At 44.9% G+C, this 25844-nt stretch overlaps 1 protein-coding gene across 2 annotated transcripts in view; it reads left to right on the top strand.

Moving 5' to 3' along the window:
• Positions 1–14331: 14331 nt before the first annotated feature.
• LOC106576239 (pendrin) overlaps positions 14332–25844 on the top strand; it is a 17687-nt gene continuing 6174 nt past the window's right edge. Inside the window, exons 1-11 of one of the 2 annotated variants that reach the window (XM_014153305.2) lie at positions 14332–14486; positions 16200–16349; positions 16504–16643; positions 16960–17070; positions 17274–17470; positions 17674–17838; positions 18015–18167; positions 18535–18617; positions 19337–19484; positions 19991–20104; positions 20190–20267. In XM_014153305.2, the coding sequence (XP_014008780.1) occupies positions 16210–16349; positions 16504–16643; positions 16960–17070; positions 17274–17470; positions 17674–17838; positions 18015–18167; positions 18535–18617; positions 19337–19484; positions 19991–20104; positions 20190–20267 (1329 nt within the window). In that variant the 5' untranslated portion in view covers positions 14332–14486; positions 16200–16209. Of the gene's footprint in view, positions 14487–16196; positions 16350–16503; positions 16644–16959; positions 17071–17273; positions 17471–17673; positions 17839–18014; positions 18168–18534; positions 18618–19336; positions 19485–19990; positions 20105–20189; positions 20268–25844 lie in introns of both variants that reach the window. The other variant, XM_014153304.2, reaches the window with a different exon arrangement.

Raw genomic sequence — 25844 nt, 5'->3', positions numbered from 1 at the left:
CTAATAGGATGGTCTATCCCTGTTTTCTATATACTGTAGATTGTGACAATAAAAACATTGGGACTTTGTTATTTACTTTTAAAAAAAATCTTTAATATCATATTACATTGTCCACACAAGCAGGGAGCTCTGTTTTAAGAGCAGATTGCGTCTGTATGTTATGAAAATTCCTGAAAGTTTCAAAAGCTAACAGGAGTATCCCTTCCCTTTGCAATCGTATTCTTCTTAAAAACAATATTACAACATATGATCAATGCTGAGGACATTGAGGCCCATACACTATATTGTCAATGAGAGGCACAGAATTGCATTTCACTATAAGATAGTATACTGTGTCATGAATATTCTTTGAAAAAGCTCCAATAAGCTACGGTTAAAATGAGACTCGTACGTATCTGGATGTTGACAGGTTCTGCACCACTACCCAACTACTTTGAATACATGGTCAGCTAGATAACAGTCATAGCAGGTTGGTTTATAATACCAAGAGAGGAATATTCATCCCATCTGATTAATACTCAGTAGCAGGTGTAGAAGTACTGGCTGTATCATGGCCTGTCACAGGTGTCGTATTGAAGAGACCAAGGCGCAGCGTGTATAGTGCTCATTCTTACTTTTAATGAAAACACTTCAAAAAAACAAAATAACAAACAACCAACAGTTCCATCAGGTAACAACAACTAAATGGAAAATAACCACCCACAAAACCCAAAGGAAAACAGGCTGCCTAAGTATGGTTTCCAATCAGAGACAACGAAAGACACCTGCCTCTGATTGGAAACCATACTTGGCCAAACAGAAAACGATGCATAGAAAATGAAAACTAGAACAAATTCCCCTTGAACCAAAAAACCCCAAAACAACTCCCTTGCCACGCCCTGAGCATTTTACTATGGCAAATGACCCTTTTCACTGGTCAGGACCTGACAGTACCCCCCCCCACGAAGGTGCAGACCCCGACTGCACCTCAAACAAAAATCCCACAAAAACAACCCTAGTCTGGTGCGCCATTGAAGCTGGCTATACACACCAGGTCTCCAGCGCGCCTTCACAGCCCAGTACGTCCTGTGTCACCACCTCGTACTCTCCCTGAAGTTCGTGTCCCTAGTCCGGTGCGTCCTGTGCCTGCTCCTCGCACTCCGCCTGAAGTGCGTGTTCCCAGTCAGGTATGTCCTGTGCCTCCTCCTCGCACTCTCCCTGAGATGCGTGTTTCTAGTCCGGTGCCACCTGTACCGGTGTCACGCATCAGGCCTCTAGTGCGTCTCCCTAGTCTAGTACGTCTTGTGCCTGCTCCTCGCACTCGCCCTGAAGTGCGTGTCACCAGTCTGGGGCCACCTGTCCCGGCTCCACGCACTAGGCCTCCAGTGAGTCTCTCCAGTCCGGTGTGTCCTGTTCCTGCTCCCCGCACTCGCCCTGAGATGTGTGTTACCAGTCTGGCGCCACCTGTGCCAGCCCCACGCATCAGGCCTCCAGTGCACATTCCCAGTCCGGAGCTTCCGGTGACAGTTCCACGGCCCGGAGCTTCCGGCGACAGTTCCACGGCCCGGAACCTCCTGAGACGCCCCCCCCCCCCCCGGTCCGGAGTCTCCAGCGAAGTGCCCCGGTCCGGAGTCTCCAGCGACACCCCCCGGTCTGGAGTCTCCAGCAACACCCCCCCGGTCCGGAGTCTCCAGTGACGCCCCCCCCCCCGGTCCGGAGCCTCCAGCGACGCTCCCCGGTCCGGAGCCTCCAGTGACGGCCCCCCGGTCCGGAGCCTCCAGCGACGCCCCCCCGGTCCGGAGCCTCCAGCGACGCCCCCCCGGTCCGGAGTCTCCAGCAACGGTCTGTGGTCCGGAGTCTCCAGCGATGGTCGGCGGTCCAGAACCTCCAGCGACGGTCGGCGGCCCAGAGCTTCCACCGATGAGGGCGGATTTTCAGGATGAGAGGGTTCGTCGTCCTGCACCAGAGCCGCCACCGACATTAGCCTGTTGGGGATAGGGGGCAGTATTTGCACGGCCGGATAAAAAAACGTACCCAATTTAATCTGGTTACTACTCCTGCCCAGTAACTAGAATATGCATATAATTGTTTGATTTGGATAGAAAACACCCTAAAGTTTCTAAAACTGTTTGAATGGTGTCTGTGAGTATAACAGAACTCATATGGCAGGCCAAAACCTGAGAAGATTCCAAACAGGAAGCGCCCTCTCTGACCATTTCTTGGCCTTCTTTGTCATCTCTATCCAAAACAGAGGATCTCTGCTGTAACGTGACACTTTAAGGCTCCCATAGGCTCTCAGAAGGAGCCAGAACGTTGAATAATGACTCTGCAGTTACTGGCTGAAAAACAGTAGCGCATTTGGTAAGTGGTCGATCTGAGAATAATGAGACGGGTGCGCGCGTGCACGTGAAGAGTCCATTTTCTTCTTTGAGTCTTTGAATGAAAACAACTTCTCCCGGTCGGAATATTATCGCTATTTTACAAGAAAAATAACATAAAAATGTATTTTAAACAGCGTTTGACATGCTTCGAAGTACGGTAATGGAATATTGACATTTTTTGTCACAATATGCGCCGGCACGTCACCCTTCGTATAGTGTCTTGAACGCACGAACAAAACGCCGCTATTTGGATATAACTATGGATTATTTCGAACCAAACCAACATTTGTTGTTGAAGTAGAAGTCCTGGGAGTGCATTCTGACAAAGAACAGCAAAGGTAATCACATTTTTCTTATAGTAAATCTGAGTTTGGTGAGTGCCAAACTTGGTGGGTGTCAAAATAGCTAGCCTGTGATGGCCGGGCTATCTACTCAGAATATTGCAAAATGTGCTTTCACCGAAAAGCTATTTTAAAATCGGACACCGCGATTGCATAAAGGAGTTCTGTATCTATAATTCTTAAAATAATTTATGTTTTTTGTGAACGTTTATCGTGAGTAATTTAATAAATTCACCGGAAGTGTTCGGTGGGAATGCTAGTTCTGAACGTCACATGCTAATGTAAAAAAAGCTGGTTTTTGATATAAATATGAACTTGATTGAACAAAACATGCATGTATTGTATAACATAATGTCCTAGGAGTGTCATCTGATGAAGATCATCAAAGGTTAGTGCTGCATTTAGCTGTGGTTTTGGTTTTTGTGACATCATATGCTAGCTTGAAAAATGGGTGTCTGATTATTTCTGGCTGGGTAATCTGCTGACATAATCTAATGTTTTGCTTTCGTTGTAAAGCCTTTTTGAAATCGGACAGTGTGGTTAGATTAACGAGAGTCTTGTCTTTAAAATGGTGTAAAATAGTCATATGTTTGAGAAATTGAAGTTATAGCATTTGAGGTATTTGTATTTCGCGCCACGGGATTCCACTGGCTGTTGACTAGGGTGGGACGCAAACATCCCACCTAGCCCAGAGATGTTAAACACCCACCCTAACCCTCCCTTTTTTTTCAGGTTTTGCGTTCGGAGTCCGCACCTTTGGGGGGAGGGGGTACTGTCACGTCCTGACCATAGAAGCTTTTATTTTCTATGGTAGATTAGGTCAGGGCATGACAGGGTTTTGTCTAGTTTAAACTTTCTATGTTATGTTCTAGTTTCAGTTTTTCTATGTTGTTTTTTGGGATGATCTCTAATTAGAGGCAGCTGGTCATCGTTGTCTCTAATTGGGGATCATATTTAAGTAGATGTTTTTCCCACTTGGGTTTGTTGGAGATTATTTTGAGGTAGTGTATGTTTCACCTCTTCGTCACGGTTTGTTATTTTGTTTAGTAGTTTATTTGTATGTCTTGCATAGTTTCACAGTTACAATAAAATGTGGAACGATACACACGCTGCGCCTTGGTCTCTTTCATCATACGACAAACGTGACACAATAACCGAAAGGTTGCTGGTTTGAATCCCCGATCCAACTAGGTGAAAATCTGTCAATGTGCCCTTGAGCAAAGTACTTAACCCTAATTGCACGCCAGGGTTGCCATCGTTAGTGGCTGATCTCCGGCTGTGACCCCACTCTCTGAGGGTGTCTCAAGGGGAGTGGGATATGCAAAAACAACATATTTCCAATTCATTTGTGAAACAGGACAAATGTAGACACCTAATTATTATAATGATGTTACAACAGTCTCCATCTTTACAGTTCTCTGAACCATACCACCATGATGTGGGCAAGAAATTCAACACAGTTTCGATTTGTGCCTCCCTCTCACCATCCATGCTAGAGGGTGAAAATAGTGATAATACCATTGTCACTAATCAAACATATTTTATTTAAGAATGTCGACGGTTACATCCATAAGTGAGTGTGAATGAAATAAACTGATGAAGTGTCTTGTAAGATCAGGTTAGAGTAGAGTTGTAGTGTACCAAGACTAAAGACTAGTTGTTGTTGGATGCTAACAGCCAATTGGACTCCGGCTATAGAGTGAGGTGGACAAGAATCCAATGTATTGTAGCACCAAAAACCATCCCAGCATAGAGGGCAAAACATGTTCATAGAGAACTGGCAAAAGTATGTTTTTGTCATGAACTCATACTGGATGAGTGTCCTCTGATGTCTGCCGAACCAAAGATTGCTTGGGGTGCTCGGCAGTCACCTTTATAGGGTAGGTTACCTGACCAAGAGGCCATCTTGGTTCAGGAAATGTCCTTTGATAGTGTATTCACATCAATGAATTCATGAATAGTGTGTAACATATATTTCGCATTATGAAGAATTTTACACTTGTCACGCCCTGACCTGAGAGAGCCGTTTTTCTCTGTTTGGTTAGGTCAGGGTGTGACATGGGGTGGGCATTCTATGTGTTATATTTCTATGTTCAATTCTATGTTTAGATTTCTTTGTGTTGAGCTGAGTATGGTTCCTAATCAGAGGCAGCTGTCTATCATTGTCTCTGATTAGGAATCATACTTAGGCAGCCCTTTTTCCACCTTCAGTTGTGGGATCTTGTTTTTGTACAGCTCAGTTAGCATGCAGAACGTGACTTTCATTTTTTCTTTGTTTGTTGTTCTGATTTTGTGTTCTGAGTTTAATAAAAATAGAAATATGAACACGTACCACGCTGCACCTTAACTACCATCTTGAAAATTCACAAATATCCTTTTTATTCCCCTTCTCTTCACTAATCAAATTACCCTGTACAACAAACGTATCATACTACATTCATACACCAACAAAAATTCTCTGTCTGTTGCCAGTTCGTTTTGTTTCGTGAAACCCACCAGCGTTTGTTCTGTCTGTCTTGCTCCTGTTATCTAGTCCTTCCCAGTTTTGACCGTTCTGCCTGCCCTGACCCTGAGCCTGCCTGCCGTTCTGTACCTTGCCCCACCTCACTGAATTATTGACCCCTGCCTGCCCTGATCCTGAGCCTGCCTGCCGTTCTGTACCTCGCCCCACCTCACTGGATTATTGACCCCTGCCTGCCCTGATCCTGAGCCTGCCTGCCGTTCTGTACCTCCCCCCACCTCACTGGATTATTGACCCCTGCCTGCTCTGTCCCTGAGCCTGCCTGCCGTTCTGGACCTTTTGCACCCTCTCTGGATTACTGACCTCTGCCTTTCTTTGACCTGTCGTTTGCCTGCCCCTGTACTAGAAATAAACTTTTGTTTCTTTGACACTGTCTGCATCTGGCTCATACCTGAAACCTGATACTAATATAAATGTACTTTCATAAGCATAAACCTAACTATTTTATAAACTTTGTCTGTGAACTAAAATAATGTTATTTATATAATATATTATTAGGTACTAGGGTTACTCACAGTAAGCTTGGCTATTTTAGTTTTCTTGGACCTTCATCATCATGGCTGGTCCTCTTCATCCAGACCCACACTGACCTTAGAAAACAAACACTACTTCATTTCCATACTGTCAGTTGGATGCAAAAACTAAAAACACACTGTACAAGGGACTCTGAACAACAGACCCAACATAATGGGGGCCATTTGCTTAACTGTGACACAAAAAGGCAGAGGTGGGACCAAGTCATTGTTTTACAAGTCACAAGTAAGTCTCAAGTCTTAGCACTCAAGCCCCAAGTCAAGTCCCAAGTCAAAGACAGGCAAGTCTGAGTCAAGTCTCAAGTCAGACCGTCAAGTATCAAGTCAAGTCAAGTCCTAAACTTTGAGTTGAGTCCTAAACAAGTCATAATGTGCTCTTCACCAAACGTAATACCATTTCATATTTTTAACAAGAGTAAGTTGGAATATTACATTTACGCAAATCATGAATGCTTTTAAAAATATCTATATATGTATTACTTTCCAAATAGACATTATATTTCCATGGAAATACATGGGTAGCCATGAGAAAGACACACCCCCTCAATAGTGATCGACTATCGAGGATCGCTATGGGGCGCAGTCGGGCGATGCAGGCTTGTACAAAATTGCCCAACCTTAACACACACACACACACACACACACACACACACACACACACACACACACACACACACACACACACACACACACACACACACACACACACACACACACACACACACACACACACACACACACACACTCTCTCTCTGTGTGGTTACAGTAGGCTAATGTATGTCAATGGTTTTAGGAACAGCAGTAACATCAGGCAGGATTTAGGCTACCAACTGCCTAGCCAGTTGTAGCTCAATCTTGGGTGCAATGATCACGTTCCCGCACTGACTGACTGTGTGGAGGCTCAATGATTTAACATTACGTTAGTCTACACTAGTAAAGTAATAAAATATATAGCTGTCGGCTATATTAGCCATGACTTACCATTATTTTTGCAGCTTCAAATGTCGAACAAAGTTGGAAATTGTTGCGCCTCCGTCTGTAATTTTCTTCCCGCATGATTTGCAAGTTGCAATCCATTTTTTGTTGATACAGCGTCGTCTTTATAATCCAAAAATAAAAATGTTGGGTATCATCTTTCCCAGGGCTCCATCTGAATTCACCCACCGACGTTCCTCTGCGCCGCCACGCACAATGTTTTCTCATCTGGCACAATTTGATTGGCTGCTGTCCGATTGCAACTGTAATCCGTTAAATTAAGAGTTGATGCGCTGCACACTTTTTAAAAAAGCATAATTTTCAATATTTGGGTTTGGGGAGGGAATCAAGTCAGGTCGAGTCATAAGGCTCAAGTCCAAGTCAAGTCACGAGTCATTGGTGTTAAAGTCAAAGACGAGTTGCAAGTCATCATATTTGTGACTCGAGTCTGACTCGAGTCCAAGTCATGTCCACACCTCTACAAAAAAGTGCTTACAGGGCTTCCAAGATCAACTGTTTTTCCAAAAAACATCTCCATTCAGCAGTTATCTCTAGTGTAGGCCTTGGATGAAGTTCCCATTCTTGGCAAACTCCTTTCTGATCTGTGAGATGTGATCAAACCAGATAAAGCCAGCAGCCCTCCTATGTTAATCAAGCATCAGAGTTTAATAATATGATCAATACATTCTTTTGGAGAGATTGGAAACCCAAATTGGTCTACATGGACAAGTTCTGGCCTGGTTTAGATCGTATCTGTCGGAAAGATATCAGTTTGTCTCTGTGAATGGTTTGTCCTCTGACAAATCAATTGTAAATTTCGGTGTTCCTCAAGTTTCCGTTTTAGGACCACTATTGTTTTCACTATATATTTTACCTCTTGGGGATGTCATTCGAAAACATAATGTTAAATTTCACTGCTATGCGGACGACACACAGCTGTACATTTCAATGAAACATGGTGAAGCCCCAAAATTGCCCTCGCTAGAAGCCTGTGTTTCAGACATAAAGAAGTGGATGGCTGCAAACTTTCTACTTTTAAACTCGGACAAAACAGAGATGCTTGTTCTAGGTCCCAAGAAACAAAGAGATCTTCTGTTGAATCTGACAATTAATCTGGATGGTTGTACAGTCGTCTCAAATAAAACTGTGAAGGACCTCGGTGTTACTCTGGACCCTGATCTCTCTTTTGAAGAACATATCAAGACTGTTTCAAGGACAGCTTTTTTCCATCTATGTAACTTTGCAAAAATCAGAAACTTTCTGTCCAAAAATGACGCAGAAAAATGTATCCATGCTTTTGTTACTTCCAGGCTGGAGTACTGCAATGCTCTACTTTCCGGCTACCCTGATAAAGCACTAAATAAACTTCAGTTAGTGCTAAATACGGATGCTAGAATCCTGACTAGAACCAAAAAATGTGATCATATTACTCCAGTGCTAGCCTCCCTACACTGGCTTCCTGTTAAGGCAAGGGCTGATTTCAAGGTTTTACTGCTAACCTACAAAGCATTACATGGGCTTGCTCCTACCTATCTTTCCGATTTGGTCCTGCCATACACACCTACATGTACGCTACGGTCACAAGACGCAGGCCTAATTGTCCCTAGAATTTCTAAGCAAACGGCTGGAGGTAGGGCTTTCTCCTATAGAGCTCAATTTTTATGGAATGGTCTGCCTACCCATGTGAGAGACGCAGACTCAGTCTCAACCTTTAAGTCTTTACTGAAGACTTATCTCTTCAGTAGGTCCTATGATTAAGTATAGTCTGGCCCAGGAGTGTGAAGGTGAACGGAAAGGCTGGAGCAACGAACCGCCCTTGCTGTCTCTGCCTTCCCGGTTCCCCTCTCTCCACTGGGATTCTCTGCCTCTAACCCTATTACAGGGGCTGAGTCACTGGCGTACTGGTGTTCTTCCATGCCGTCCATGGGAGGGGTGCGTCACTTGAGTGGGCTGAGTCACTGACGTGGTCTTCCTGTCTGGGTTGGCGCCCCCCCCTTGGGTTGTGCCGTGGCGGAGATCTTTGTGGGCTATACTCGGCCTTGTCTTAGGACGGTAAGTTGGTGGTTGGAGACATCCCTCTAGTGCTGTGGGGGCTGTGCTTTGGCAAAGTGGGTGGGGTTATATTCTGCCTGTTTGGCCCTGTCCGGGGGTTTCATCGGATGGGGCCACAGTGTCTCCTGATCCCTCCTGTCTCAGCCTCCAGTATTTATGCTGCAGTAGTTTATGTGTCGGGGGGCTAGGGTCAGTCTGTTACATCTGGAGTATTTCTCTTGTCTTATCCGGTGTCCTGTGTGAATTGAAATATGCTCTCTCTAATTCTCTAATTCTCTCTTTCTCTCTTTCTTTCTTTCTCTCGGAGGACCTGAGCCCTAGGACCATGCCTCAGGACTACCTGGCATGATGACTCCTTGCTGTCCCCAGTCCACCTGGCCATGCTGCTGCTCCAGTTTCAACTGTTCTGCCTGCGGCTATGGAACCCTGACCTGTTCACCGGACGTGCTTGTTGCACCCTCGACAACTACTATGATTATTATTATTTGACCATGCTGGTCATTTATGAACATTTTAACATCTTGACCATGTTCTGTTATAATATCCACCCGGCACAGCCAGAAGAGGACTGGCCACCCCTCATAGCCTGGTTCCTCTCTAGGTTTCTTCCTAGGTTTTTGGCCTTTCTAGGGAGTTTTTCCTAGGGAGTTTTTCCTAGCCACCGTGCTTCTTTCACATGCATTGCTTGCTGTTTGGGGTTTTAGGCTGGGTTTCTGTACAGCACTTTGAGATATCAGCTGATGTACGAAGGGCTATATAAATAAATTTGATTTGATTTGATTTGATGAGAAGTAGAGGGCATTGCAGGGGCAGATGTAAAATGAACACACATTTGCATTTGTTCCTAGTGAGAGTGGGGAGAGAGAGGTGGCTGGAGTAAGCGCCATGTAGCATCTCTGTGTCCGACATGTGACAGTGTTTGCTGTAGTGGGACCCTGTTTGGGCTAAAATGTCATCCCTGTCCCTCTATTACATCCCCCAATAACCCCAATAAGATGGTAGTCTTGTTGCCCGGCTGGTCTAGCCACAGCCTCTGGAACAGATGTCTATGGTGTCAGAAAAGGTTTGAATCCAGCCTAGTGCCCTCTGATGCAACCTCTGCCTATCTTTTCCTCTCTCTGTCTGTTCAATAACAGATGTCAGTCTTACTTCCAGTGCAAAGAAAAGGTCTCTTCAGAGAGCAGTCTATCTTGTCCAGGGAGGCGTGTTCAGTCTGTCCATGGCCCTTACAGGTCAGGGAGCAGCAGTTACTACCACCCAGTTGAGGTTCAGACACACAGTATGGAAAGGAGTCCCCATTGGACCACTGCCACATTCTGGTAGAAGTCTTCCAGTAGAGTCCGATCCACATATCATACTGCTGTGTTTCTGTTATGCTTTGGAATGCTGTGTAATCCTCTTGGGTGAGGATACTCGCTAAGTCATCTCCATCGGCTCTGCAAGCCGTCTGTGCCCCCTCCCATGTCAATGAACCTTGATTTGTGTAATATTTAAGCTCTGATTAACTGTTTGATTGTGTGCCTAAGGACAGAAAATACACAATTGTCCTACAAATGTCCTGAAAGACATGGACATTGATGTTAAATAATGTACATAGACAGTTGTCAAAGGATACTGTCACTCATAAAGGTGAAATGATCTGAAATGTACTATGTACTGTACCATGTTTTTCTGAATGAATAACCCCATTCAAGTAAAGTTTTTACATTACTTTGGAGTAGTAGTTTAAAAAAAAATTGATTGTGTGCTTAAGGACAGAAAATAAAAAATGTCCTGAAAGACAGATATTGATGTTAAATAAATGTTCCTAAAAGGTTGTCAAAGAATACTGTAACTCATAAAGGTGACATGATTTGAAATGTAATATGTACATTTATTTAAAATAATGCTTTTTGACACCAAAATATTGGTCATGAAGTACACAATTTGTTATACGGTAAGAAAGTGCTTGTTGTATCCCATTAGTAAAAGTAAAATGTAGTTTCTGGTTGGCATCATCAAATTACAATTCGATATTCTTAGGTTGGCATATGACCAAGACCAGAGTCATTATCACCATGTTGAGTAGCACAACCGGATATGTGCTAGTCTTCATTTGATTGGTAAATCAAGGCTTTGCGCTCAGGGAAATGATGGGTAAATCTCAGTTGACACTCTCCGGAACTTTGCCGACTAGTGAGTATGTTTGAAACCTCTCGCTTTGGGCTGGATGTGTCAATGTGTAGTTCTACGAGCAGAACTACTGTCTTAACTCAATTATACACAAAATCCCTAGCTTGAAATTGACTTTTTACTGGAATCTGTGCAGCGCAACTTCCCCTACATTACCCCCACGTGGGTCAGCCCCTAGCAATTCGAGTTCCAGCCATTGAGCTTTTGCCCCTTGCCATTTGAGCGACAGCTAGCAAGATGTACATACAGTAGAGCGAGAGAGAGAGAGAGAGAGAGAGCAATGACGTGCATTCAGTGCCTTCGGAAAATATTCAGACCCTTTGACTTTTTCCTGAAGAAAATGTCAAGGGGTTTGAATACTTTCTGAAGGCACTGTACATGCATATATTTGACGTAGTATGCAATTTTCGGGGACCACTTTAGGCTCGTGAGCACTACTTTCAGAACTACTGGCTAAAAAGTATACAAAAGCATACTTAACCCTAAATCTGTCTTTCTGGGAAAGGTCTACTATTTATGGGCCCTCTTGGCTCTGTTTCCTTTGGTGACTGTTGAATAACTTAGCTAGCATGCATAACCATTCTCATTTGCCTCCTAAGGCCATGGACGCACATATTGAACAATATGATAACCACATATTACATTACAATCATAACTCACGTGTTATGATTCATGTGTTCAGAGCTCCCAGGTGAGGTGAAGCATGGCGGCCCCAGCCAGACTAATCATGGGCTACAGGTAGCCTAGTGGTTAGAGCGTTGGACCAGTAACCGAAAGGTTGGTTGGTTGAATCCCCGAGCTGACAAGGTAAAAATCTGTTGTTCTGCCCCTGAACAAGGCAGTTAACCCACTGTTCCTAGGCTATCATTGTAAATAAGAAATTGTTCTTCACTGACTTGCCTAGTTAAAAAAAGGTTAAATAAAAATGTTAAAAATCAGAGTAGTTATTTTCAGTCTGAACATTTTTTACCAGTATTTTGAATATCCACTAGAGGGAGTTCAAGATCAGAGGTCAGTTGATCAAGACTGACAAATTTGACAGCAGTAGTATCCTGTACATGCTGCAAAAGAGCATACTGCATAGCATACTGCAGTATAATTACAACTAACCCCTGTGTATGCCTTTTGGCTAGAAACATGCTGTTTGAATATATGAGTATCATAGACCTTCCAGTGCTTGGGGGACTGCAAAGAGGAGTTATACCCAGATCAGAGACCTAAATGCTGGATGGGTTGGGAATGATTTAGCAAGTCTCTCACACAACAGCTCCCCGGTGGAGAATGAAGAGTGATAAGCTGCTGTTAATGAAAAAGACCTGGGCTTTCCTGACTACAACTCTCTGTCTTAACGTTATGATGTTACATATTGAATCCTCTTAACCTGCCTGGTAAACCCAACCAGCCAAATATAATCAAATTCATCTTTAAACCTCCCCTCTACACACATTTATCACACACAGGCACACGGACACACACACACTCACACATTGTCAGGTCTCAGATGTATAGCTAGCTGACTGTAGTAACATGGCAGGGCTTGGCACGAAGCAAACCCATTTGATCTTATTAAATCATAGCGTTTGGCATAGCACAGAATGTCCAGCAAGGTCCGTCACAACTACAATACTGGAAAATGAATGACATTGTTTTCATGATAGGCCTTGAGCCAGTAAAGAAGCACTGTTCAGTCAGTCCAAGGACAGGGTCAAGTAACGCTCAGGGTATTCAGTTCCACTTTCAGTAATCTGTCACACCTCCACTGGTCAACAGGAATTATAGACACACACACACACACACACACACACACACACACACACACACACACACACACACACACACACACACACACACACACACACACACACACACGACAGGATCTACAGTGGGGCTCTGAGAAGTCAACTCTTGTGCTTCTTCCACTGGCAACACTCAGGGACACACACCTCCCTCACGCCTCCGCTCCCCAACTCCCCCAGCCCCCATCCTCATAAGCCTTACACACACACACACACACACACACACACACACACACACACACACACACACACACACACACACACACACACACACACACACACACACACACACACACACACACACAGGGATGAGGGTACCACCAGTGTTTCCATCAGGAGTTTGACCCTAAAGACTTGTGGCGAGCAGAATCAACAACATATGTATCATTCAAGACTGTTGCTTTGTGAGAAGGTGTTAAAGTTCAGTTAGCCATTGTTATGTAAATGACAGCTGAAAAGTACCCAGGGCATTGCTTTGGCTCCAAGTCAGAGCAGGTCCACCGGAGCCATGGCCCAGTGAGACATGGGTGCCAGCCCGCATAGAGGGAAACAGAAAAGTCTGAGCCATTTGGGTTAAACACTGGGGTAAATCCTCAGTGGAAATGTGCTATGAGAGAGAGAGATTGAATAATTAGTCAGACTATTTGTGAGAGGATATTTCATTTTCAATGTTTGTGGTCAAACCTATTCACTTTTGAAAAGGAGCAACATTCTGGAATATAGAACAACTACCCAAGGAGATCAGGTAAGTGATTATGACACAATACTTTTGTAGAAGTAGAATGATTTTTAAAATGTTTTCATTTGTGACACGTGGATTTGTACATTTGTTTGCAACTGTGTGGTGATCCAACAGCAAAACAAAATGGAAAAACATCATGGTCAAATTGTGCACACAGTTCTTCAGACATAATCAGAAAAGAACACACACACACACTCATACACACACAGCAGGGCTTGGCACAAAACAAACCCATTTGATCTTATCAAAACATAGCGTTTGGCAAGTAACTTCTATGACAGACTGAACAGTGCTTCTTTACTGACTCAAGGCTTATCATGAAAACAATCAAGACAAGAGCATCAAGTTCACTGTGATGATACTTGTATCAATATGTGTAACATAGTCTACACACTGTTTCATGTTCTAGTATTGTAGTGGTGAGGGACCTTACTGAACATTCTGTGCTAAGGACAGGGTCAAATAACGTTCAGTGCATTCAGTCCCACTTTCAGTAATCAGTCACACCTCCACAGGTCAACATGAACTATAGATGCGCACCCACACACACACACACACACACACACACACACACACACACACACACACACACACACACACACACACACACACACACACACACACACACACACACACACACACACACACACACACACACACACACACACACACAGCCACCCTTGGCAGAATCTTCAGTTGGGCTCTGTAGATTCTATAGCTCCCTTGTGCTTCCTCCACCGGCAACACTCGGACACACATACCCCTTACCCCTCTGCTCCCCAACTCCCCCCGGCCCCCTCCCTCATATAAGCCTTAAACACAAACACACACAGGGATGGGGCTCTAAGAAAGAAAGAGAGAGAAGGAGAGTATGACATTGAAGAATTAGTCCTAGACTGTTTGTAAGAGGATGTGTAATGTTTGTGGTCAAACCTATTCACTTTTGAAAAGGAGCAACATTCTGGAATATAGAACAACTAACCAAGGAGATCAGGTAAGGGATTATGACACAATATTTTTGTAAAAGTATAATTATATTTTTAGATGTTTTAATTTGTGACACATGGATTTGTAAATATTTATGCAACTGTGTGGTCATCCAACAGCAAAACAAACTGGACAAACATCATGGTCAAACTGTGAACACAGTTCTTCAGACATAATCAGAAAATAATGAAAGTAATATCCTAGAACAGAACACTGAATTTAAATGATTAGAGGTTATCAAAGAGGGATATCTAAGTTGGACTGTAGTGCACCTTTTGAAAAGCCTGTGGTGGTGGCCTTTATATAACAATTACAATAATATATGCCATTTAGCTGATGCTTTATTCAAAGCGACTTACAATGGTTTTGATTGGGGGACAAGCCCCCAACTCTGGCTCTGATCCACTGACTCGTAAATATACAGTTAATGAAAGAGAGAGTTTGTTCTGTGTTGAACACAAACTCCATCTTTCACACAAGCCTCTGGTGTTATATTAGGTGTAGGTGTAGAATGTCAGACCCACCCCTACCCGGACCATCCAGTGTTTTCCTATGTCATACAAGTGTATCTTATTCACTCGCAGACTAACATGTGCTTTAAAAAATATATTTCAGAACTGTGGTTAGCTTTCCCCAGATTTTACCCTAGTTAGGCTAGGCTAGGCTAGGCTAGGCTAGGCTAGGCTAGGCTGTGTTTTGGATGTATTCTTAGCCTGGCACCGCTATGTCGTTGGTAACCCTGTTCCTTAGTGACAGCTTTGGGGTGAGATCAAGCTAAGGATGCTCTTGGCTATGGTGCGATGCTGAAACCCAACACGCAGAACTACTGGGTCAAAAACACAGAGAGAGATCTTATGACCAAAACTTTGTCTAACTGTCCCATTGTAATACTCTGGAGCAATCAATGACTCCATGAATGAAGGAGTTTTCCTCTCAAAGAACCTGAATAACATCACAAGGTGTGAAAAATATATATATATATATATATATATATATATATATATATATATATTAGAAAAATCTACCATAGAAATCATGGATACTATAGCCTAACATGACTGTGCCTAAATTATAGTACTGTCCTGTTTGTGTATTTGACCTTTGACCTTAGAGTAATCTTGGTGATAAGCTCAGACATCATGTAATGAATTATATTCTATTGACTGTTTTGGAAAGATACAAATCAAATGGCCTCTTAGATAAAAACATGGAGGAGGCTCTTCAGCTAAATCTAACACCTGTTTTTTCTGCAGTCACTATATCAGGTCCCGACTTTGTTTTATTGTCACAAAATCCTTGTGTCATTATAATTCACACTTGATAAGATAAAGCAAAAGTTTCACTGGCTAGCTATGTGTGCCATTCCCCAAAATATATGGTGACAAGCAGAGAGAAATAAAAGGCGAGAACAGCATATACATTCAAACAGGCTTTCTCACTACCCCGGAAGTGCCAGGTTTGATTGAATAGGTCTGTAAGATCACTCACATAACAGTGGACAAAAATCTGATCAAACTGCAGTTCCTCACAATAAAATGACAGCTCTTAATAAATATTGTAAAACATTTTTTTTTAAAGACCAGCTCTATCCCATTGTCTGTCACGCAAATCTTCAGAAACTCTTTCTAACTCAAGAAGTTTACACTTCATAAGGGAAGGCACTGGTGCTCACTGGTGGTGTTCCATGTAAACTTCTCCATCATGTCTGTCTCCTCAGCAGGTGGAGCGGTATGGATGCCCTCCCTCCAGAGAATCTGTACCCATACACTGTGTCCAGACCCATCTACTCCAACCCCACATTTGAGGAGGACAACGAGAGGCAGGCCCGGGAGGAGAGGACCCTGAGGGAGAGACTCAGCCGCGCCTGTGGGTCAGTTTGGACAAGGTTTTAATAGTCTTACTGAAAGGAAAACAGGCAACATTTTGTATGTTTGGTCTGTGAGAAGTGAGTCTGTCTGTCTGTGTCTGTGTCTATGCTGACTGTAATAATGTTTGACATTAAATGTGTGTTTTTTACAATGCAGCTGCTCAGGTAGGCAGGCCCTGAAGGTTGTGAAAGGAGTCTTTCCTGTCATTGACTGGCTCTCCAGATACCCAATAAGAGAGTGGCTTCCCAGTGATGTCGTCTCTGGTGTTAGCACTGGTCTGGTGTGCAGCTTACAAGGTGTGCGTCCCATTTTTCTCTAAACCGACTGTAGTCGAAGTGTAGATTCCACAAATAGCAACTTTTTGATTATCCAGTGTGACCAAATGGCGTTCTTTCCACACTATTGTAATCACCCATGGCAAGCTGCTTTGAACCATTTCATGTTTAGACAGTTTTGTTTAGTGCTCTTTGAAATAACAGGTTGTTGAAACTGAAAGTCATCAATCTTGACAGAGTAAACATGTCAGACTGCAGTTGCCCCTCGTCAATTCTCATACAGACGTGAGAAGACAAACACTGCTCATTTTCTGTGGTTTATTTCCTTGTGTCTCAGGCCTGGCCTATGCCCTGCTTGTGTCTGTGGCTCCAGTCTATGGACTCTACTCTGCCTTCTTCCCCATCCTCACCTACTTCTTGCTGGGCACCTCCAGACACATCTCTGTAGGTAGGGCCCACCCCTCCACCTGACTGACACCTGGACTGACCATTGACCAATGACTAATGAACTCATCCATCTCCTGTGATTGGGCGTTTAATGAATGAGGCAGAGACGTATCAAGTCATATATGTAACAATGCACTTACAAAGTTGGCATCAATTGCACGTGCACTTATCAGGTGTCTCCCTTGCCTGTTCTCCACCCCTCAGGTCCGTTCCCTGTCACCTGTCTAATGGTGGGCTCCGTCGTGTTGACCCTCGCCCCCGATGACCACTTCCTGCTTCCTGGGAATGGCACTGGTGTGAATGGAACAGAGTCTGATGGGATTGTGGTGGACGTGGAGGCTATGGAGGCCCAGAGGATCATGGTGGCGTCCTCCATGACTGTGCTGGTCGGGCTGTTCCAGGTAATTATTGAGTTAAAGATTCAGTGCAAGAGGAAGACATTGATATCCCACAATGATCTGACATCATCTTGTTCATATTAATATACGGTCTTGACGAACAACTCTGAGCCCTGATAGCCTTTAACTTGGATCCAGAGTTTTTGCTGGTCAAGTCATATGGTCTACTGTATCTCCATGGTGACCAGGTGTTCCTCCCCATACAGGTGGTAATGGGGCTGCTCCAGGTGGGCTTCCTGGTCCGTTACCTGTCAGACCCCCTGGTGGGCGGCTTCACCACAGCCGCTGCCTTCCACGTCCTCATCTCCCAGCTGAAGATAGTCCTCTCCGTCCCCACTAACAACCACAGCGGCTGCTTCTCCATCCTCTACGTGAGGGTCTAATACTCTGATACACACTGTAGAAGGACATCTGTTTAGATCCCTTTTGATTGGCTGTTAGTGTCGGAGAATTAATTTGAAGGCCAACGTTGCATTAAACAAAATGCACATCTCATGGATAGAGTCAGACATAAAGATCACCAAATATGACCAATTCTTCTGTTTAGACGCTCATCGACGTGTTTACCAACATCAGACAGACCAACAGAGCTGACCTCGTGGCTGGGCTGCTCACCATTGTCATCGTCATGGCTGTAAAAGAGGTCAACTCCAAATTCCAGCACAAGATTCCCGTCCCCATCCCCATCGAAGTGATTGTGGTAGGAAATGGAATGGCTCACAGTCAATATTTTACTGTTGTGAAATGATAACGATCAGTGTTTGAGATTCTATAAAATGCAGAATATCCAAACATGTAATAGGGTCTACGGAGAATTCTGAAGACATTATGGACTACTATCTATTAACGAGGTGTTTTAAGAACTTCACCACAAAGTTACACAATTTTTTGTGATAAAATAACTATAACCTAAAGATGAAATTACTATATATGTAAGTATCTACTGTGTCCCATATGTGTGTGTTACATGTGTGATACATGTTAAGTGTACAGTAAACCATCATGTCTCACCTCTCCTGTGTTCAACTGTCTCTATCTCCACCCCAATCCACCCCCCTCTCTCCCAGACCGTGTTTGCCGCTGGGATCTCCTACGCCACCGAGCTGGAGTCGCGCTACGGCGCCAGCATTGTGCACAGCATCCCCAGGGGGTGAGAGCCCTTCCTGTGGCACTTCCTGTTTCCTGTCCCCAAAAAAGAGGATGTTCTGGAGTTTTTTATTGACAGACTTAGAATCTTATGGTCATCCTCGTTAAGTCATTCATTAGGCGCTGTCCAAACCAGACCAACTTGGCTTGTAGTGTTACCATCAGACTATTAACAAATGGTTCCAACAATAATATTAACAAATGGCATGGAGAAACATTCCCAACAATACCAATGTTAAGGTCTGTGTGTAGCTTGTGTAGAGGAGTCAGGCGCAGGACAGCAGATATGAGTAAGTAAACGTAATTTACTCAAAAATAGGCAAATACAATACAAATAAGCAAGCCCACATAACGGACCGAATAACATACAAACAATCACTCACAAAAACCCATGGGGGAACAGAGGGTTAAATAATGAACAAGTAATTGGGGAAGTGAAACCAGGTGTGTAAAACAAAGACAAAACAAATGGAAAATGAAAAGTGGATCGGCGATGGCTAGAAGGCCCGGTGACGTCGACCGCCGAACGCCGCCTGAACAAGGAGAGGGACCGACTTCGGCGGAAGTCGTGACAACCAAACATAACTGAAAGACTATTTAAACAACAATATGAGTTAAATTCAGTTAAATTGGCTACTGTACACTTCCTAAATCAAACACAATATCAAAACAGTAAAAAATATGATGTTTTCCAATGTAACTTGTGAGGTGTTTATCCAACAGGTTTGCTCCAGCTCAGCCTCCCAACACAGAGCTGCTGTGGAACATTCTGGGCTCCAGTTTCTCTACAGCGGTAGTGGGCTATGCAGTAGCTGTCTCTGTGGCCAAGGTCTACGCTGCAAAACACGACTACACGATCGATGGCAATCAGGTGTGTATGTTTGTGTGTGTGGTACATTCCAAACTTCCTGCCAATCAAGTTCTTTCCCCAAGCAGAATTTCTCTCACACTGCGGGAGTCGACCTGTGATGTGAGAGTGTCTATAACCAATAGTTTAATATGACCTTCTTAATGTCTCTCTGAAACAATGTGAGCATTGTGGCCAAAATCTATTTTTTGGAGTCACTCCACACAAACACACACATAGTCAGGACACCACTAAAACACTGTGTTGGTTTTTATAGTATGCTTCATTCAATGGGTTTACAGTAACTCAACACTCCCTACCAAAACCGGATTTGTATATTGCAAATTAGCACCAATGCAAATATTTTCGAAATCAAGGCCCTAGTCTCTATGACATCACAGCGGAGCACCGGTACAGTATGTTGAAGAACAACATTTGCAGATTGACACTGGTTTCTCAGCTGTAACGTGTGCGATGCTCCATGTAGAATTTGCAGTAGATTGACCAGGCTCTCTCCCTGTGTGTCCTAGGAGCTGATAGCGTTCGGGTTCAGTAATGTGTTCTGTGGCTGCTTCTCCGGCTTTGTGGCAAGCACTGCACTGTCCCGCACCGCTGTACAGGAGAGCACCGGCGGCAAGAGTCAGGTACAATATACAGTACTTATAGGCAAGAAAAACACACACACACAATAACAGGGTGCCGTTACAAATGTGTGTACTATTCTTACAGATGGCTGGTATAATCTCAGCTGTGATGGTAATGATTGTGATCCTGGCTCTCGGGAACCTCTTGGAACCCCTGCAGAAGGTGAGGAAAGAGATCCAAGCTGTATAATGGGTCAACTCATCAACCACATCCAATGATAATGCAGAGTGTGAAATGGGATTGCTGTAGACCAGTGGTTCCCAAACTTTTTTAAAGTCCTGTACCCCTTCAAACATTCAACCTCCAGCTGCGTACCCCCTCGAGCACCAGGGTCAGCGCACTCTCAAATGTTTTTTTTTTGCCATCATTGTATGCCTGCCACGCACACACTATACGATACATTTATTAAACATAAGAATGAGTGTGAGTTTTTGTCACAACCCGGCTCGTGGGAAGTGACAAAGAGCTCTTATAGGAGCAGGGCACAAATAATAATATAATAATAATCAATACTTTTGCTCTTTATTTAACCACCGTACATATAAAACCTTATTAATAAAAACAAATTTAACTCACCACAGGTTAATGAGAAGGGTGTGCTTGAAAGGATGCACATAACTCTGCAATGTTGGGTTGTATTGCATTTACATTTTACATTTAAGTCATTTAGCAGACGCTCTTATCCAGAGCGACTTACAAATTGGTGCATTCACCTTATAATATCCAGTGGAACAACCACTTTACAATAGTGCATCTAAATCTTTTAAGGGGGGGGGGTTAGAAGGATTACTTTATCCTATCCCAGGTATTCCTTGAAGAGGTGGGGTTTCAGGTGTCTCCGGAAGGTGGTGATTGACTCCGCTGTCCTGGCGTCGTGAGGGAGCTTGTTCCACCATTGGGGTGCCAGAGCAGCGAACAGTTTTGACTGGGCTGAGCGGGAACTGTGCTTCCTCAGAGGTAGGGAGGCGAGCAGGCCAGAGGTGGATGAACGGAGTGCCCTTGTTTGGGTGTAGGGCCTGATCAGAGCCTGAAGGTACGGAGGTGCCGTTCCCCTCACAGCTCCGTAGGCAAGCACCATGGTCTTGTAGCGGATGCGAGCTTCGACTGGAAGCCAGTGGAGAGAGCGGAGGAGCGGGGTGACGTGAGAGAACTTGGGAAGGTTGAACACCAGACGGGCTGCGGCGTTCTGGATGAGTTGTAGGGGTTTAATGGCACAGGCAGGGAGCCCAGCCAACAGCGAGTTGCAATAATCCAGACGGGAGATGACAAGTGCCTGGATTAGGACCTGCGCCGCTTCCTGTGTGAGGCAGGGTCGTACTCTGCGAATGTTGTAGAGCATGAACCTACAGGATCGGGTCACCGCCTTGATGTTGGTGGAGAACGACAGGGTGTTGTCCAGGGTCACGCCAAGGCTCTTAGCACTCTGGGAGGAGGACACAAGGGAGTTGTCAACCGTGATGGCGAGATCATGGAACGGGCAGTCCTTCCCCGGGAGGAAGAGCAGCTCCGTCTTGCCGAGGTTCAGCTTGAGGTGGTGATCCGTCATCCACACTGATATGTCTGCCAGACATGCAGAGATGCGATTCGCCACCTGGTTGTCAGAAGGGGGAAAGGAGAAGATTAATTGTGTGTCATCTGCATAGCAATGATATGAGAGACCATGTGAGGATATGACAGAGCCAAGTGACTTGGTGTATAGCGAGAATAGGAGTGGGCCAAGAACAGAGCCCTGGGGGACACCAGTGGTGAGAGCACGTGGTGCGGAGACAGATTCTCGCCACGCCACCTGGTAGGAGCGACCTGTCAGGTAGGACGCAATCCAAGCGTGGGCGGCGCCGGAGATGCCCAGCTCGGAGAGGGTGGAGAGGAGGATCTGATGGTTCACGGTATCAAAGGCAGCAGATAGGTCTAGAAGGATGAGAGCAGAGGAGAGAGAGTTAGCTTTAGCAGTGCGGAGAGCCTCCGTGACACAGAGAAGAGCAGTCTCAGTTGAATGCCCAGTCTTGAAACCTGACTGATTAGGATCAAGAAGGTCATTCTGAGAGAGATAGCAAGAGAGCTGGCCAAGGACGGCGCGTTCAAGAGTTTTGGAGAGAAAGGAAAGAAGGGATACTGGTCTGTAGTTGTTGACATCGGAGGGATCGAGTGTAGGTTTTTTCAGAAGGGGTGCAACTCTCGCTCTCTTGAAGACGGAAGGGACGTAGCCAGCGGTCAAGGATGAGTTGATGAGCGGGGTGAGGTAGGGGAGAAGGTCTCCGGAAATGGTCTGGAGAAGAGAGGAGGGGATAGGGTCAAGTGGGCAGGTTGTTAGGCGGCCGGCCGTCACAAGACGCGAGATTTCACCTGGAGAGAGAGGGGAGAAAGAGGTCAAAGCACAGGGTAGGGCAGTGTGAGCAGGACCAGCAGTGTCGTTTGACTTAGCAAACGAGGATCGGATGTCGTCAACCTTCTTTTCAAAATGGTTGACGAAGTCATCCGCAGAGAGGGAGGAGGGGGGGAGGGGGAGGAGGATTCAGGAGGGAGGAGAAGGTAGCAAAGAGCTTCCTAGGGTTAGAGGCAGATGCTTGGAGTTTAGAGTGGTAGAAAGTGGCTTTAGCAGCAGAGACAGAAGAGGAAAATGTAGAGAGGAGGGAGTGAAAGGATGCCAGGTCCGCAGGGAGGCGAGTTTTCCTCCATTTCCGCTCGGCTGCCCGGAGCCCTGTTCTGTGAGCTCGCAGTGAGTCGTCGAGCCACGGAGCAGGAGGGGAGGACCGAGCCGGCCTGGAGGATAGGGGACAGAGGAAATCAAAGGATGCAGAGAGGGAGGAGAGGAGGGTTGAGGAGGCAGAATCAGGAGATAGGTTGGAGAAGGTTTGAGCAGAGGGAAGAGATGATAGGATGGAAGAGGAGAGAGTAGCGGGAGAGAGAGAGCGAAGGTTGGGACGGCGCAATACCATCCGAGTAGGGGCAGAGTGAGAAGTGTTGGATGAGAGCGAGAGGGAAAAGGATACAAGGTAGTGGTCGGAGACTTGGAGGGGAGTTGCAATGAGATTAGTGGAAGAACAGCATCTAGTAAAGATGAGGTCAAGCGTATTGCCTGCCTTGTGAGTAGGGGGGGAAGGTGAGAGGGTGAGGTCGAAAGAGGAGAGGAGTGGAAAGAAGGAGGCAGAGAGGAATGAGGCGAAGGTAGACGTGGAGAGGTTAAAGTCACCCAGAACTGTGAGAGGTGAGCCATCCTCAGGAAAGGAACTTATCAAGGCGTCAAGCTCATTGATGAACTCTCCAAGGGAACCTGGAGGGCGATAAATGATAAGGATGTTAAGCTTGAAAGGGCTGGTAACTGTGACAGCATGGAATTCAAATGAGGAGATAGACAGATGGGTCAGGGGAGAAAGAGAGAATGTCCACTTGGGAGAGATGAGGATTCCAGTGCCACCACCCCGCTGGCTCGATGCTCTAGGGGTATGCGAGAACACGTAGTCAGACGAGGAGAGAGCAGTAGGAGTAGCAGTGTTATCTGTGGTAATCCATGTTTCCGTCAGCGCCAGGAAGTCTAGGGACTGGAGGGTAGCATAGGCTGAGATGAACTCAGCCTTGTTGGCCGCAGACCGGCAGTTCCAGAGGCTGCCGGAGACCTGGAACTCCACGTGGGTCGTGCGCGCTGGGACCACCAGGTTAGAGTGGCAGCGGCCACGCGGTGTGGAGCGTTTGTATGGCCTGTGCAGAGGAGAGAGAACAGGGATAGACAGACACATAGTAGACAAGCTACAGAAGAGGCTACGCTAATGCAAAGGAGATTGGAATGACAAGTGGACTACACGTCTCGAATGTATTGGAGACTCTCAGTCTTAAATCATTTCCCACACACAGTCTGTGCCTGTATTTAGTTTTCATGCTAGTGAGGGCCGAGAATCCACTCTCACATAGGTACATGGTTGCAAGGGGCATCAGTGTCTTAACAGCGAGATTTGCCAAGGCAAGAAACTCTGAGTGCGGCCCAATCCAGAAATCTGGCAGTGGCTTCTGATTTAAATTCAATTTTCACAGAACCGCTTGTTGCAATTTCGATGAGGGTCTCTTGTTCAGATATCGGTAAGTGGACTGGAGGCAGGGCATGAAAGGGATAACGAATCCAGTTGTTTGTGTCATCGGTTTCGGGAAAGTACCTGCGTAATTGCGCAACCAGCTCACTCAGGTGCTTCGCTGTATCACATTTGAAATTGTCCGTAAGCTTGAGTTCATTTGCACACAACAAATCATACAATGATGGAAAGACCTGTGTGTTGTCCTTGTTACTGCAGACAGAGAAGAGCTCCAACTTCTTAATCATAGCCTCAATTTTGTCCCGCACATTGAATATAGTTGCGGAGAGTCCCTGTAATCCTAGATTCAGATCATTCAGGCGAGAAAAAACATCACCCAGATGGGACAGTCGTGTGAGAAACTCGTCATCATGCAAGCGGTCAGACAAGTGAAAATTATGGTCAGAAAAGAAAACTTTAAGCTCGTCTCTCAATTCAAAAAAACGTGTCAATACCTTGCCCCTTGATAACCAGCGCACTTCTGTATGTTGTAAAAGCGTTACATGGTCACTGCCCATATCATTGCATAATGCAGAAAATACACGAGAGTTCAGGGGCCTTGCTTTAACAAAGTTAACTATTTTACATTTACATTTAAGTCATTTAGCGACTTACAAATTGGTGCATTCACCTTATAATATCCAGTGGAACAACCACTTACAATAGTGCATCTAAATCTTTTAAGGGGGGGTTAGAAGGATTACTTTATCCTATCCCAGGTATTCCTTAAAGAGGTGGGGTTTCAGGTGTCTCCGGAAGGTGGTGATTGACTCCGCTGTCCTGGCGTCGTGAGGGAGCTTGTTTTCACTGTAGTGTCCAAAACATATTTCAAGCTGTCAGGCATTCCCTTGGCAGCAAGAGCCTCTCGGTGGCTGATGCAGTGTACCCAAGTGGCGTCAGGAGCAACTGGTGGCGTTGCCCCTCCACTATGTCTCCCTGTCATGAATTTTGCCCCATCAGTACAGATACCAACACATCTTGACCACCAAAGTCCATTTTATGTCACAAAGCTGTCCAGTACCTTAAAAAATATCTTCTCATGTTGTCCTGGTTTCCAGTGGTTTGCAGAAGAGGATGTCTTCCTTAATTGACCCCCCATAAATATAACGGACATATGCCAGGAGCAGTACCAGGCCCGACATGTCTGTTGACTCATCCAGATGTAACGCATATAATTCACTGGCGTGTATGCAAAGCAGGAGTTGTTTCAAAACATCTCCTGCCATGTCACTGATGTGTCGTGAAACAGTGTTGTTTGATGAAGACATTGTCTGTGTAGATTTTTTGGCCTTTTCCCCCAGCGTTGTCCCAACCAGGAAGAATTAAGTCCTCCACAATAGTATGGGGCTTGCCTGTCCTAGCCACTCGGTAGCTCAACATATAAGATGCTTCTAGACCCTTCTTATTAATGGTATCTGTTGCTTTTATACATGTCTTAATACTCGAAAGTCGTCTTCATTCTCGCTCAAAAAACTTCCGTGGCTTATTTTTCAAATTGTCATGATTCATTTCTAAATATCTGCACAACAGTGAAGGTTTCCCGCGATAGAGTAACGGTTTATTATTATTATTATTTATTTTTAAAAACCTTAAACCTTTATTTTTAAAAACCTATTTAACTAGGCAAGTCAGTTAAGAACAAATTCTTATTTACACTTGACGACAGATTTTTACCTTG

Source organism: Salmo salar, chromosome ssa17 (assembly GCF_905237065.1).
Source record: "Salmo salar chromosome ssa17, Ssal_v3.1, whole genome shotgun sequence".
NCBI lineage: Eukaryota > Metazoa > Chordata > Actinopteri > Salmoniformes > Salmonidae > Salmo > Salmo salar.
This window is presented reverse-complemented; position numbering and strand designations above follow the sequence as displayed.